This window comes from Pipistrellus kuhlii, unplaced genomic scaffold, assembly GCF_014108245.1.
Source record: "Pipistrellus kuhlii isolate mPipKuh1 unplaced genomic scaffold, mPipKuh1.p scaffold_m20_p_3, whole genome shotgun sequence".
Classification (NCBI taxonomy): Eukaryota; Metazoa; Chordata; class Mammalia; order Chiroptera; family Vespertilionidae; genus Pipistrellus; species Pipistrellus kuhlii.
In genome coordinates this window covers 67,736,931-67,751,141 of record NW_023425529.1, presented here as the reverse complement: position 1 = coordinate 67,751,141, position 14,211 = coordinate 67,736,931, and the positions used below count along the sequence as shown (strand labels likewise).

Sequence of the window (14,211 nt, the reverse complement as noted above, 5' to 3'; positions counted from 1 at the left end):
AAACACTCAGCAAGGATTAGGAGTGAGAAAGGCTTAGGAGAAAAGATGAGCTAGATCTTATATCATAGGCCCCGTGCACAAAAATTCTTGCATTTGGGGGAGTCCCGCAGCCCAGCCTGTGCCCTCTCAGGAGCCCTCGGGGGAAGTCCAACTGATGGCGTAGGCCCGCTGCCATGGAGGTGGGAGAGGCTACTGCCACCGCTGCTGTGCTCACCAGCCAGGAGCCAGGCTTCTGATAGAGGGGGCACACTGACCACCAGGGGGCAGCTCCTGCATTGGGTGTCTTCCCTCTGGTGGTCAGTGCACATCATAGTGACTGGTCGATCCACCGGTTCAGTCAATTTGCATATTAGCTTTTTATTATATAGGATGCCAGGCACTCTATTAAAATCTCATTAAACTACATTCTCATTTAGACCTTATGGTGACTATATGAAGTCAGTGTTGCTACATTTTATTTCCCAGGTCTCTCTGACTTTCAGGTTTATCCCATATTATTCAACTATTTGTCACAGTGATAAAACATACGTAACCCTGTACTGACTCTGAATGAATGGATTTTATATGGACAGGGGGCGGGAAACAGGGGAAAGTACTACCCTCTTATTATTTTTAAAAAATAATTTTGTCTTCAGGGTGATGATTATTCTTGCAACTTATTAAATTTAGCCAAAGAATATATATGTGTAACCCTTAGACACGGTCAACAGTGTGGTGATGGCTAGAGGGAAGAGGGGCCAGGGCTAGGGAAGAGGAGGCAGTTAAAGGGGGGGCGGGAAAGGACGTCTATAGTAGTGTCAACAATAAAGTTGTTGCCATCATTTGAGTATAATTAAAGCAACAGCCACAATTACTGATGAAATATTAAGGCATGTGACTGTATTACTAATAATCCTTTTCTGCTTAAGAAGCATCCTGTTGAGACCTCATCATATAGCTGTGCACCCTCAGGGTGATGATTCTTCTTCTGCCCACCTGTGCTGTTCATCCGTTACCCTCCCCACTGCCACCATGCCAGTCTGGCTTCACCACCTTTTGCCAAGGCCAGTGTAATAACCTTCTTCCCAGCTGGCCTCCTGTGTATACCACTGGTCCACTTTAATTCATGTTCCAAACAAAAGTCATGCTGATATTTATAAAATGTGAATAAGATGATGTCATCCCTCTGGTAAAATCTCTTCAATGGCTTTCTTTAGCAAAGTGCACTAAACTGTAATCTCTTACGAAATATTGACACCAAACCTGGCCCTGTTTACTTCTCAGACTTTGCCTTCTAGCTAGTGGAGTGCTGGGGCTGGTGCCTTCTTGTTTTAAGAACTTATTGTCAAATAGTCAGGAATTTTGCAAGCTAGCGATATCATGTTGGTAGCTTGAAACAGACAACGGTGGGAGTATTCACATTACTGAAATCAGCAAATACTACAAATCAGAGCTTTTTTGCTTTTTTGTAAATATTTATTTAGGAGAGCTGATTGTTAATCATTTACCAGCATGACACTGTTGCTATTGCTCTCTGCCTTACGCACCATGTTCCACTGACCCTGGTTTTGTCTATTCTTCTAACAACCAAGCTTGCTCCTCTCACTGTGGAGTCTCTGGCCTTGCTATTCTCTTTGGGTCATTCTCCTTTGGACTGTCCTATGACTCTGGCTCCTTTCCAACATGCAAGTCTAAATCCAAATGTTACCTTCTCAAGATGCTCCCCATGGCTATTTAATTAAAGGACCACCATTGGTGACTAGTTTCTTAGAGCATAAACTGTATCACCGCTGCCTAAAGTAGTGCTTTTAAAGTCATGTGCTCTTGTGCCAGCTTGTATTTGGTTGCAAGCCACAGAAAAATCAAATAGTAAAGCACGTATTTGTCACATAGATAAGAATCATGGGGTTGCACAGTTCAAGGCTAGTATACCAGCTCAGTGATTACATTAAGGAACTTCCTTCTTCCTGCCCCACCTTTCTTAGCATGTAAAAATCATTGTCATAACCACAAAATGGCTCTTTCACCTCTGGGCACTTTAAGATGTCGTAGCTGGCAAGAGAATAGGGACACAGGAAGGGTGCAAAGACTGAAATGTTGAAGGCATAGGCCAGCAGTTTGTCCATTTAAAAAGTTTTCTTGGAAGGAGACTATTCAGGTGAATATCTGAAATTATATAATTTTATTAACTAAGGTCACCCCAATAAATTCAATGAAAAAAGAAAACGAAAAGCTTTCCTGGAAACCATACCCAATGACATTTTACACTTGTAACAACTTGGCCAAATTGCAAGAGTCTAGAAAGAGAAGTATGTTTGCTTTCTAGCTTTTGCAGTAGAAGAAAGCAAGGAATACCCTGGTTTTCTTTGGCTTTGGGTCAAATAACTTATATTGTATCTAAACATTTTTAAATGAAAATAGTGAACAATATGCTTTAAGTGACCAGCTCCATCTTCATCCAAATTCCACATTCTAATAAATCACGGATTCAATTTGGCAGTCAAAATGTCAACCAACTTAATTAAAATTCATCATTAAGGAAAGAGATGATAATTGGACTATTCCTGATAACTGGAGTTCATCACACATTTAAGTTGCAGTATTTTGTTGTTGTTTCTAGTTAGAGTGTTCAACCTGTTTTGAAGAAAAAATTTCCAAAACATATTACCTTATCATCATAGGCAATTGATGATGATTGATGATTTTTCAATGTGATAACAAAAGGTGTTGAAGAGTTACCTTTGGGGACTTTGGTCACTATTATGACTGTTTTCCCCTCCTTACAATGACCATGATGCTATATTTAAAAAATTAATTTGCCATATCTATATCGTTTGATCTTTAATCTTTTCTCTGAGACAGAATAGATAAATAAATAAAAACATGGGCATTGGAGTCAAACACATCTGGTTTTGAGACCTGGCCCTGTTATTTACTAGATGTATAGCCTTGGGGCAGATAATTCATCTTTCTGAGACTTCTTTGTTGTTATTTTTATTTATTACTTTAACTATAAAGTGGAAACAGTAGAAATCCTTTCATACACTCGTGAGAACTTAATAACATGATCTAAATAAGGCAAGTGAGTACTGAATAAATGATAGCCATCAACTTCCTTTGTTCTGGGTCACATAATAAACTGTCAGTACCCTGTAACATGCATTTGTGAGCCACTTCCTGCATCAGAACCACCTGAGATCACTAGTAAAGGCAGACTTCAAGCTCCGTGCTTAGCTTCTTCTACCTCTTTTTAAAACTTTCACCCAAGGATGTGTTTATTGATGAGAGAGAGAGAGAGAGAGAGAGAGAGAGAGAGAGAGAGAGAGAGAGAGAGAGAGAGAGAGAGAGATTTTGATGTGAGAGATAAACATGGATTGATTGCCTCTCACACATGCCCCAATCAGAAGACTGAAGCTGCAACCTAGGCTTGTGCCCTGACCTGGAACCTGCAAACTTTTGGTGCATGCAATGACTTTCAATAAACTGGGCCACACCAGCCAGGGCAGTGGCGGCTGCCTCCTCCTCCCCCTCCTCCTTCTCCCTTCCTCCCCCCTCCTCCTCCTCCCCTTCTTCTTCTTCATCATCGTCTTCTCCTCCTCCTCCTCCTCCTCCTCCTCCTCCTCTTCCTCCTCCTCCTCCTCCTCCTCCTCCTCCTCCTCCTCCTCCTCCTCCTCCTCCTTTACCTCCTCTACCTCCTCCTCCTCCTCCTCCTCCTCCTCCTCCTCCGCCGCCGCCGCCGCCGCCGCCGCCGCCGCCGCCGCCGCCGCCGCCGCCGCCGCCGCTTCTGCTTCTTCTTCTTCTTCTTCTTCTTCTTCTTCTTCTTCTTATTATTATTATTATTATTATTATTATTATTATCCAAATCTCAATTTTCAGTAAATGGTCCAGAGTTAAATTTTTATGTTGACAAAAATTTGAGAACCACTATTTTCAGCCTTCAAGCAAAGATTTGTTGATCAGATTTACTTAATCTCTGTGTATAACCTTGGGGAACAGGTGCTGGGGATGATTTTAAGGATATGGATTCCTGAGGCACATCTCAAATACAGCCCGGATTCTAGAGCCATAATGCCAAAATTCAAATCCTAACTGTACAACTTACTGGCTTTTTCCTTGGAGAAGTAATTTTAACTCCATGTGTCTCATTTTCCTTTTACATAAAATGGGGATAATAATAATACCGACTTCATAGTGCTGTTAAGAGAAAGAAGATGTTTAGATCAAAGTCCTACTAAACACTACGTGTGTCAGCAATTAGTATTATGGGTAGCATTGCTGTTAGTGTCTCCAGGATGTGCTTTGAGAGTCCATATGAGTGAGTCTCAACAGCACCACACTTTATGAACATGAGAAGCTCTGAAAATTTTAATGTCCAGGCCGTAGTCCAGGAAAATGAGGTCAGAAATATATATGTGGGAAGGATCTAGGTATTTGTTTTTCATTTGTAATTCCCCAGTGCTCCCAGGTTACCCCAGTGGATAGACAAAGCTGAGAGCTGTTCCTCAATTTCATTTGAGAACTCTCCAGGTGATTCTGATGACCAGGGAGTACCAACTGAGAAGGGTGTACAGATACCTCTTGTTCTCCTGCACTTCAGTTTTTGCACATAAAGAAGCTGGCATTTTTACAAATTGAAGACAAGGACTTCCATCAACAAAAAGATTATGCCTCATTTTGTTGGGATACTTGCTTTATTGCAGGGGTCTGGAACCTAAACCTCAATATCTCTGAGGTATGCCTGTATCAGTGAATGGACTAGGGATTAATCATTATTGAGGGAAGAAGGATTAAGAGCTCAGCCTCTGACCAAAAGCCTGCAGAGCACAGAGCTGTTATAAAAGTACTGAATGCTGAAGGGAAAGGCTGCTAAAAGAAAAACTGTGATTGGAATAAAAATAAAAGGCACATGGTTTTGAATCACTTAGATTCAGATTCCAAACCCAGATCTCCTATTTATTATTGAGATACTTAAATTCTCTATAAACCTCACTTTTCTTTCATTGCATAACATGGGGTTTTTAAGGATAAAATGGGTTAAAAGATGTAAAGCTTTTAGCATACAATGACCCTTGCTTCATAGACATTAAATAAAAGTGTATTGTTGTTGCTTTTAGAAGTGAGGATTAATGGAATGCCGAGTGTAAGAAAGAGTGAGGAGTCAAGGGTAATAGCTAAGTATCTTGCTTAAATAATGGGATAAATGGCAGAGGTATGAACCCGAGAATTGGCAGACAAGAGGAGTTTGGTTTCTGAGAACTTCATGCTCTGTTGTTTTGTAAATCAGTCTCCCTAATATTTCTTTCAATCTGAGCTGTGCTAGTAAACCCAGACTTATATGCCAGTAACCAGATTTGATAGCTTCATAAAATAAGTGTAAGGAAGTTCTGAAAAAGAACCTTCAGGGAACTCACAAATAAACTCCACACTCTTTATCGCAGTCGTTTAAGAACAAGTACTTTGCTGATTCAAAGGCTTCTTTTGCTGCCTTCCAGGTCCAGGCAGATTTCTGGCGCTTTTAGGGACCTAAAGGGAATCAGAACTCCTATCCTGCTTGTCATCCCCACCTCTTTGTTTGCAGCACCAGCCAGGTCTGGGCTTGGGGGACCTAAACATCACTTTTGGTTTTCAGACTTATTTTGGCCTTTTAGCAACTGCTGCCTATCCCATAACCCTTGGGTGGGAATGAGCAAGCTGGTTCAGGTCCACGTGAGCGCTGCTCCTCAGTTCTGTGCCTCCGATCAGATGGGCAGAGAGGGAGGCAGATCAAGTCCATTGCCTGTGCAACCAGGAAAGAGATCCTTGTCTCCCTTCTTGCAGGCACCCTCAATGGCTACAGTGGGTTCTGGTGGAACACTTCTCATTTTGTTGCTAGAAGGGAAGCAAAAGACCTAGTATGCTATATAAGTTGATGACTTAGCAAATCCCCATGAATTTTCTTTCATCTCACAATTATGTGTTTATAAGGACTGGAAAAGGCCTATGGTATAATGTAGCAGGGCTGGCTCAGCTTTTAATAAGTCTTAATGGGATGTGTCTGGTTTCCTTGATGGCTCTTTTTGAACTGATATTTTTCAAATTTGGATGGTCATAGGAATCATCTGGAAGCTATAAAAAATAACTGATGACTAGATCCCACTTTCAGAAATTTTTATTTAATTGGTCTGGAGCAGCAGGCTGGTTTAAAAATTCCACAACTGATTCTAATGAGCAGCCTTTGCTAAGGAATACTGGTTGCGAATATGGATGATAACTAGCACTAATTACTTTTATTCACGGGCTTTTAATTATTCTCCTGGAAGAATCCTATTCAGTATCCTGTAGCATAGGGTATTAAAGAATAACAGAAAATGCAAGAAGAGTTCCTGTAGTGCTGGGGCTGAGAGTTCATTTTGTTTATGTTCTCTGCTAATGGGATCTGTGAACCCACAACTTCAGAATCACCAAGCATCTGCTTAAAAGGCAAAATGTTGAGCCTCATCCTCACACCTCCTGAATCAATCTCTCTAAAGTGGAGCTGAGGCATCAGGAACCCATTTTAATAGGTTCGCCTAGATTATTCTTGGGCACATTCATGATTTAGAACCATTAATCTGTACCAGAGCTTCTCAGCCCTGACTGTGCATTAGAATCACGCCGGGGCTATAAAAATAGCCATGCAACTAGGCCAGGGGTTCTCAACCTTGGCTGAACCTTCGCATCACCTGGAGGCCTTTTAAAAGCCTCATGTCCAGACTCTACCCTGAGCCAATCACATCAGAACCCTCCGGGGCAGGGAAGAGGTACCCAAGGGATCTGTAGTTTTTAAAGCTTCTCATGTGATACCAATCTACAGCCAAGGGGAGAACACACTGTTCTGAATATTCTGGTTCAGTTTGTTTGGGGTGGGTCTTAGGCATTAATCATTTTTAAATGCACTCCAGATCATTTTAGAGTGCAACCAAGGTTAAAAACTGATGACTATCAGGTTGTGAACTTCCCCAAGAGTACTTACTTAATACCCTTTAGTCTACAGATTCAGGCTTTCCCCACACTGGCTCCAAGCCAGTTTAGACCAAGGCTGACAGGGATGGTCTCATGAGAATTTACATGTCCACCTAAACATAAATCTCTAATCCTTGCCTTTCTGAACCAGTCTCATTTATTAATTTGTCATTCATTCAACAAATGTGTACTAAACACCTAATATTTGTTAAGTAATCTGCACTAAACTATGGATACAATGACAAATACAGTATTATTCCTAATAACTCAAGAGGCTTATAGATTTGCAAGGGTATCTTTTTTGTTTTGCTTTGTTTTGTTTTTTTCAAACAGGTATTGTGGAGAAAATTATTACAATGGATGAGTGAACAAAGACCTGTAGGAATACAGATATGGTAGCCCCTAAATCTGCCTTGGAAAAACAGGGAAGACATGTCTAAGTCCTCTCAGTTCTTTGAATGCCCAACACTCTCTTGACAATACTTCAATTTGCATTTATTTTCCTGGAACATTCTTCCCCCTTTCCCCACCTGCACTTCCTACCTAGACTCTGCTTAGCTGCTGTTACTGCCACAAAGAGGTCTGACCTCATGGATGAGGATAAATGTTTTTATTATACGTCCATGCACTAACTTGCAGGAATTCTTTCATAGCACACACTCTCTTTATTGCATGTCTATGACCCCTCAGGTTTGTAAATTCCATGAAATCAAGAGCAATGGGCTGACTCCTTTACCACTGTGTGCCGTTCGCACAGCACAGTTCCTAACACTCCCAGATGAATAAATAAATTACATTCCAAGAACAGGGGCTGCTATGTACAGAGCCATAGAAGCATGCAATTCTGTGACAGATCCTAGAATAACAGAACTTTTGGGTGGCCCATGTATAAGATGGGCAGGAGGAGGTCTCTAGAGGTGAGTCAGAAGAGGCAGTTGTTAAGGGGCTTGTGTGTAACCCTAAGTGGTCTTGACTTCATCTTGGAGGCAGTAGGAAGCCAGAGGAGGTTTATATGGGGGAGTAGAATAATGAGGTTTATCAACCAGAACAATCGTTCTGGAAGCAGTGTGGGAGATGGACTGAGAAAGAAAAGATTGATTTAAAGAACAGTTAGTTTTAGTACTATTGGCAAAAAATAACAAAGGCTTCCCTGAAGTAATGAATCAGAGGGGCTCTGTTCAAAAAGCATTTTTGAGATAAAATCTATAGCACTTACTGACTAACTGCTTGTGGGGGTGAATGTGAGAGACAATGCCATGGCCTCGCTTAGAAGACAGGGTGGGTTTGGAAATATGGAGTATAAGCAGAGAAGAGCTAGTTCCAGGATTTTGTTTTTTAAAGCTCATTTTTAAACAGGTTGATAGTTTCATCTATCTGAGGACATATAGGTGTAGAGACTCTTGTGCAATTAGAAATGCATAAAATTCTTAGATTGTAACTTATTGACTGTGGATGTGGCTGGTATTGTCCAATTGACTATGTTGACTTTTGAAAAGGCAGTGTCACATTGATTTCATGATTTGTACTTCTTTGGACGACCATTGCCAAACCATTTGGCAATATGTCAAGGAAAAATTTTTCATTTAAATAACTTATTGGTTAAATTTTTTGGTTAGATACATACACCTATGAAAATCCCACCCGAATTCTGAGGTGATAATGATTTTATTTTAGGTAGCTATGCTGTAATATTCCATTCTCATTTGATAGTGAGTTCAGAAAGAGAGAGAAAGAGAGAGGCACAGAGAGACAGAGAGAGACCAGGGATCCAAACTGCAACCCGGTACATGCCCTTGACTGGGAATTGAACTCATGACCCTCTGGTCTGAGGGCTGAGGCTCTAACCACTTAGCAGCCAACCAGGGAGAAAAACCTCGATTCTATACATAAACACCTAAGTGACTTTTCAGTGACTTTTTACATATAGCAACAGAAGCAGAAGAGACCACGGTAGGCATTACTAAATGGCCTTTTATCATAGCATTTTCTCTTGGCAATGCAAAACCAACCTGGGAATTTTAAAGCTATGACCATAAAATGCTATGTTTCTTGACAGAGTAACCTTGGATATTGTTCAGTGAAAGAGGAACATTTAAATTAATTGTTATTAAAACATTTTTGCTTGGTACTGTCCTAAAAGCTGATAGGTGGGTACATGATCAGATTTTTATTTTAGAAAGATTACTTTGTGAACCGTATAAAGAGGCTGGAGGAGAAAAAAAAAGATTCAAGTTTGACAGAAAAGAGATGATGGTAAAGGCCTGGAATAAAGCAATGGCGGTAAAATGAAGAGAGGCCATCAACTAATTCATTCATTATCAAATATTTATTCACTGAATTATACCAGACTCTGGGGATGCAGTGATGACCAAACCAGATAAATTCCTACCACCTAGGAATTTATAGACAAGTGTAAGAGATGCATTTTAATCAAATCATTATACTAATAAAGGTAAAACTGCAGATGTGATAAATGTGGTGTGATTAAGGAAAAGTCAAACTGAGAAACCATCTCAGAAAGAAAATTGACAGAACTCATTTGGTTATAGGGGTATCAGAATAAATAAGACATGTTTCCTGCTCTTTTTCTGAAAGAATATTCAAACTGATTTGTGTGACAGATATTATACATGAAATGACATCAAAGAAAATGTATTCAGTGACAAATTGTGTGGAACAGATTTAAATGACTTTTTAATCAAAAGATTAGATCAATAAGCTATGAATTGTAAATTCTGATTTTGCAGTTAATTCCACTTAATTTTTGTCATGGCTATTCAGTTGGAATGATGGTACTTTGCTGATGAGACACAGTTACTCTAGATCTTTTCACTTCATTTTTTTTTAATTCAGATGTTGCCAGAGCAATTGAATTATTGGAAAAACTACAGGAATCCGGAGAAGTCCCAGTGCACAAGCTACAATCCCTTAAGAAAGTGCTTCAGAGTGAGTTCTGTACTGCTATTCGAGAGGTATGACACTAAGATTCTATAACTATGTTCAGCCATATGTGTTCTGAATGGAAGACATATCTTTTCCACACAAACAGTTGAAATAGTTAAGATGAGAACTACATCTTTGCCTTCCATTTTTAGCTCCTTGGACAGATGATAAAATATAACTTAATCTGTTAAATTCTTTATTTAGATTCAGTCAGGATTTATATGGTCATATAAAACCCAATGTTTATCTTATGGTACCAATAAAGTGACTACCTTTGCAGGTTAACTATTACATGTAAACTATTTAGCAGTCATATGAAGTTATCTGGAAATTCAGTTAGAAATAGCCATAATTAATGAGGGCTGAGATTTTCTTTAAAGAATATTCAACTAAACCGAAACTGGTTTGGCTCAGTGGATAGAGCGTCGGCCTGCAGACTGAAGGGTCCCGGGTTCGGTTCCAGTCAAGGGCATGTACCTTGGTTGCGGGCACATCCCCAGTAGGGTTATGCAAGAGGCAACTAATCGATGATTCTCTTTCATTGATGTTTCTAACTCTATATCCCTCTCTCTTCCTCACTGTAAATAATCAATAAAATATATTAAAAAGAAAGAATATTCAACTAAGTCTTTCACAGGCAAATCTGAAAGAGTAATAGCCTATTGATTAAAGTAATAGTTATCCAAACATTGCTAGTACAGTGATTGTCAACCTTTTACTAGTACGTCTCATGGCATAAGGTAATTACTTAATTCTTTGGCAATCCAAAATATATGGTTTTTGCCAATCTGACAAAAAATAAGTATAATTTGATAGATTTGTAAAAAATAATAATAGTAATTGTCTACCCTTTTTGTCCCAAAGTTACTTTAAAAAAAGCAGGTGCCTATACTTGTATATAGGAATTTCTGGTACCAAGAATTAACCAAACAGACACAACCTTATTATGAGAGTTGACCAATAAGATGCAACTTTGTTATATGACCTATAATTTACCATTCCAGACAGGGAATTCATACCGGATGGCTATTATTGTGTTGGTTGTTGTCATTTTTGTATTTGAAAATCTAAGAGAAAAGAGGTCAGTGCTCCTGACTAAATAGTCAGGTGTTTTATTTTAAACATTTTTGTGGCACATCAGTTGAAAATTGCTGGTCTGGTGCAATAATGGAAAATCTCTAAACAGGCTGCCATGACCTTCTAACAAAACTTTGTAATGCTCTTCTGGCTAATGGTTTTAGGATTCCTAAAGTGAAAAAAACAAAACAAAACAAAACAAAACAAAATGTGTTATAATGATCATCTGAATAGTGTATTGACTTGTGGTAGAATTGACTTGTAAACTAATGAATTTAATTGTTTACAAGTTCACTTGAGAGACATATGCTATGTTGCTTTTTAAATGAAAATATATTCAGTAAACCTATCACCCCTTCCCCATCAGGTACTAAGTGATGATTTTTTAATTAGAGCCTAAAGTCCATAAATCCAGCATATATGCCTTGGTAAAAGTTCCTAATAATCAAGTACCTTACATCTTCCCCAAAGAGTGGAACCCAATGACTACCTAGAGAGATTGCTGTAGCAGAAGTCATACACCTCCCTCTTTGCAACTCTGCATGTGGCTATGCACATTTTAAATTATTTATTTATTTATTTAATCCTCACTCAATGTTTTCATTGATTTTTAAGAGAGGAAAGAAGAGATAAAGAGGAAAGGAGGGAGGGAGGGAGAGAGATAGGGAGGGAGGGAAGGAGAGAGAGAGAGAGAGAGAGAGAGAGAGAGAGAGAGAGAGAGAGAGAGAGGAAACCATCAATTGGCTGCCTCCGCCTCCAACAGGTGATCAAACCCTCAACCTAGGTATGTACCTTGACCAGGAATTAACCCTGCAATGTTCTGATACATGGGATGATGCTTCAACCAACAAGCCACTTTGCCAAGGCAATGTACATTTTATTTATTTATTTATTTATTTATTTATTTATTTGTTTGTTTATTTGTTTATTTATTTTTACTGCAACAATCCTAACTATGTGTAGTCCCTAGGTGGGAACAATCCAGGTGACTAAGGTAGAGACATACAACACCTCTGTCACTATAGATTTAAAGTGCAGCCTACCCAATGTGGTTACATTTGGATTTTGCTGAGCTTTGATTTAGAGTGTACTTGTGCTAAATCTTTATCTACAAAGTTGTTGACTATTGCATTTTTGTTTATAATGACCACAGCTTGAGTAAATACCCATAATTTTATCTCCAAGTTTTAATGTATAAATTTGACCAAAAGCTGCAAGGAAATTTCTCAGTGAGGAATTCGTGGACACCAGCTGCTCAGTGAGAAAAGATATGAGAAACCCCATGGGCCTCCTCTTGTTTAAACTCCTGCAGTCACTCTGTAGTGTAGAGTATACCAAGGTTAAATCGCCTATACGTCCTTTTCTTCCTTCACAGAGTCCTACTTCCCTGAGATTCGGCGGCTAACTTTTCATTTTTAGATATTCTATCACTTTTTTAACATTCCACAGGACTAACTAAAGGATATAGCACATCAGATATATATATATGGAACTTGACTTGTGATCAATGCAAAGTCCCTACGTTCATGGAACTTATATTCCAGTGAGAAAATGATGATAAATATGCAGTACAATGTCAGAGAGTGACAAAACTATAGAGATAAAGAAAAAAGGATTAAGGGAGTAGGATTAAGGCACTATTCCCTAAGTTAGAATGATACAAAAATAACCCGTTAAAAGTAATGGAATGAGTCATATATATCAAGGGGTTGGAGGTAGTGTAGCGTTTGGGTCACAGGAAGCCACAACTGCAAAACCAGAGGCAGGGCATGGCTGGCGTGGGCTCAGTGGTTGAGTGTGGATCTATGAACCAGGAGGTCATGGTTCAATTCCTTATCATGGCACATGCCCAGCTGGTGGGCTCCATCCCAAGTGTGGGGCATACAAGAGGCAGCCGATCAATGATTCTCCCTCATCACGGTGTTTCTATCGGGTATAGTAATAATTAATGTCGTTTTTTAACATTCGTTTAAAATCTTGCTTGGCGTTGACTTGTATTGACATAACCGTCAAACACGTGGTATATACAGAACGTGTGAAGTGCAATTAACAAGTTTTGCTTGAAAAAGTTTGTGTTTGGTTTGGTTTTTGTTGCAAAACTAGGGCTAAGAAGATGGCGGATGAAGAGCATATTCGGCACTGCATGCTTTACGAGTTCCAATTAGGAAAAAAAGCAAGTGAGGCTGCAAAAAAACATCTGTTAGTGCTCTTGGTCAAGATGCAGTTAGCGCCAGAAAATGCCAGCGTTGGTTTGAGAAATTTCGCGAGGGAAATTTTTCGTTAGATGACAAGAGTGGTCGAGGCCGTGTGTCCAATTTTGATCAAGAAGCTCTTCAAGCTCTTTTGGTGCAAAATCCTCAAATTACCCAACAAGAGCTTGCGACAACTTTAAATTGTTCACAAAAAACAATTTCCAATCAATTGCGTGCACTTGGCAAAGTCCAAAAGTTTGGAAAATGGGTTCCTCATGAGTTGACCGACAACAACCGTAATCAAAGAGTCACAATTTGCAGTTCGCTCCTCTCTTGTCAAAACCGTTTGCCATTTTTAGAGCAAATTGTTACCGGAGATGGAAAATGGGTGCTGGATGTTAATTTGAAAAGGCGGCCTCAATGGTTGCACAAAAATGAGGCTCCGCAGCCCACGCCAAAACCTGACTTGCATGCGAAAAAAGTGATGTTGTGTGTTTGGTGGAATTTTAAAGGAATTCTTCATTATGAACTTTTACCATCTAACCAAACCATTACAAGTGCAGTGTATAGTGCCCAATTGGAAAGGTTAGCCCAAGCTTTAAGAGAAAAAGAACCCGCGCTGATTAATCGGAAGGGCGTAATTCTTCACCACGATAACGCACGACCGCATACGGCAAGAATCACTGCTGAAAAACTGTGCCAGTTGGAATGGGAAGTTCTCCCTCAACCTGCATATTCTCCTGATATTGCCCCTTCCAATTACCATTTGTTTCGTTCTTTGCAAAACTTTCTTCTTGGAAAAAAATTTAATAATGAAGAATGCCTCAAAAATGCATTGACCAAATTTTTCGCATCAAAATCACAAGAATTTTACCACAGAGGGATTAATATGCTTCCTGAGCGTTGGGCACAAGTAGTAGAAAACAACGGCAACTATATTGTTGATTAAATTTTGTTGTATTGTTTAAATAAATTAGATTTTAAAAAAGTATTAGAAAACGACATTAATTATTACTACACCTAATATCTCTCTCACTCT

At 39.4% G+C, this 14,211-nt stretch overlaps 1 protein-coding gene across 2 annotated transcripts in view; it reads left to right on the top strand.

Moving 5' to 3' along the window:
• Window positions 1–14,211, top strand: part of LIN7A (lin-7 homolog A, crumbs cell polarity complex component) — a 145,433-nt gene that overhangs the window by 33,607 nt on the left and 97,615 nt on the right. For both annotated transcript variants that reach the window (XM_036457797.2, XM_036457796.2), the window contains exon 2: window positions 9,814–9,932. In XM_036457797.2, the coding sequence (XP_036313690.1) occupies window positions 9,814–9,932 (119 nt within the window). The remainder of the gene's footprint in view (window positions 1–9,813; window positions 9,933–14,211) is intronic.